This window comes from Microtus ochrogaster, unplaced genomic scaffold (genome assembly GCF_000317375.1).
Source record: "Microtus ochrogaster isolate Prairie Vole_2 unplaced genomic scaffold, MicOch1.0 UNK114, whole genome shotgun sequence".
Classification (NCBI taxonomy): domain Eukaryota; kingdom Metazoa; phylum Chordata; class Mammalia; order Rodentia; family Cricetidae; genus Microtus; species Microtus ochrogaster.
In genome coordinates, this window is record NW_004949212.1 from 666,767 (window position 1) to 668,598 (window position 1,832).

At 36.3% G+C, this 1,832-nt stretch overlaps 1 protein-coding gene across 1 annotated transcript in view; it reads left to right on the plus strand.

Moving 5' to 3' along the window:
* Positions 1-785: 785 nt before the first annotated feature.
* LOC101999143 (zinc finger protein 120-like) overlaps positions 786-1,832 on the plus strand; it is a 12,318-nt gene continuing 11,271 nt past the window's right edge. The window contains exon 1 of the mRNA XM_026778223.1: positions 786-795. Coding sequence (XP_026634024.1) covers positions 786-795 — 10 coding nt within the window. The remainder of the gene's footprint in view (positions 796-1,832) is intronic.

A 1,832-nucleotide genomic window follows, 5' to 3' on the forward strand; every position in this document is an offset into this window, starting at 1 on the left:
ATGAAGCACAATTGTTGTAGTTTTACTACTTCAACCAAAATACAAGATCTCTGTAAACTATTATGACCTTGCCTAACAGGACTGTTGTCCCTATTTACTCAGGAGATGTTTTCTATTTCCCCTGTCCAAGTGGATCCATATATGTTTCTGTTATGTTCTCCTTGTTACCTAGCTTCTCTGTGGTTGTGGACTATAGACTGGTTATCCTTTGCTTTATAAGTAATATCTACTGTTGAGTGAATAATACTATTTTCTTGATTTTGAGTCTGGGTTCCCTCAAACAGGATGGGGTTTTCTTGTTCCATCCATTTCCATTGCAAGATGTCATTGTTTAGTTTACCACTGAGTCTTACTCCATTGTATAAATGTACCACATTTTCTTTTATCCATCCTTTGGTTGAGAGGCATCTAGGTTGTTTCCAGGTTCTGGCTATTACAAATAATGCCAGTATGAACATAGTTGAGCAAATGCCCTTGTGGTATCATCGACATCCTTTGGTATATGGCAAAGTGTGGTATTGCTGGTTCTTGAGGTAGGATGACTCACAATTTTCTGACAAACTGAAATACTGATTTCCAACATGGTTGTATAACTTTGCATACCCACAGTCTGTGGAAGAATATTCTCCATACTCCACATCTCCTCCAGCATGAATCAATTTTTATATTCAGAAAATTTAGTATATTTTTATGACTTCCTTGAGGTTTTGTTGGTTTGGGTGCTGTCTGTGGAGAGACAGTTTTTTTTTTTTCTTGAATTTAGAGTCTGGCCTTTCATTATTTCAATGGATATCTGTGTTTTCCAGTTGTTGCTATCTTGATGATGTTTTTCTGCTCCTTAAGTGATTGATGTGGCTAATACACTGGTTTTGATTTTTAATACTTTTTAATATATTATGGTCTCTTTGAAGTGGATTTACCTGTCAGCATATGTAGCCTAGAGTCTTCTGAGGAAACATCAGTTGAAGGCATGAACACTCAAAATTACTAGTTACCAAGTCTTTGAGAAATTGGGTTGATTGATTACTGATGTAGGAAGGCTCTTCCACTGAGCATGGCAATACTCATACGGAAGTAGGGCTGAACTGGGTAAGAGAACTAGCTGCGCATGAGACAGTGACTAAGTGAGAAAAAGCTAATAAAAACAATTTACCGTGTGTGTGTGTTTTATTTTCTTCAGTTGCTAACTTGAGTTTCTATCCTAAGTTTCCGCAATGATGGGTTGTGATCACAGAATCAGTCAAATAAACCCTGAGATGCTTTTGGTTAGAATTTAATCCAGTAAGTCAAAAGCAAGTTATAACAAGATGTGGTACATCAGAGTGATTTTTGTTGCTGCAAAGTTCCTGGGATTGGTGACTTTTGGAGGATTGTTGAAGATATTATGACTTTACTTGGCATAAACTCTAAAATTTGTATAAAGAGATACACTAGTTATTATTATGAGACTATGAAGGTGGGAATCTTGAGAGTAATGCAGACAGTGAAGATAGAGCTTATAGTATTTCTCCAGTGGGAAATATACTCTATGAAAATTAAGCTAGAGGTAATTTGTATTATATATTTGCCCTAAATAATTCTTCTTTCTCTATTACCTGAGTAATTTTGTAAGAGTAAATTAAAACAATTAAAGTGCTGATTTCTTAGGTAAAGTGTTGATGGCAGTGGGATGGTTATTATTTATGACTCATTCAGGTCTACAGTGAATATTGAAACAAGTCGTATAGAAAGAAATGAAAAGGGCTGGAGAGATGGTTCAGTGGTTAAGAGCATTGCCTGCTCTTCCAAAGGTCCTGAGTTCAATTCCCAGCAACCACATGGTGGCTCACAAC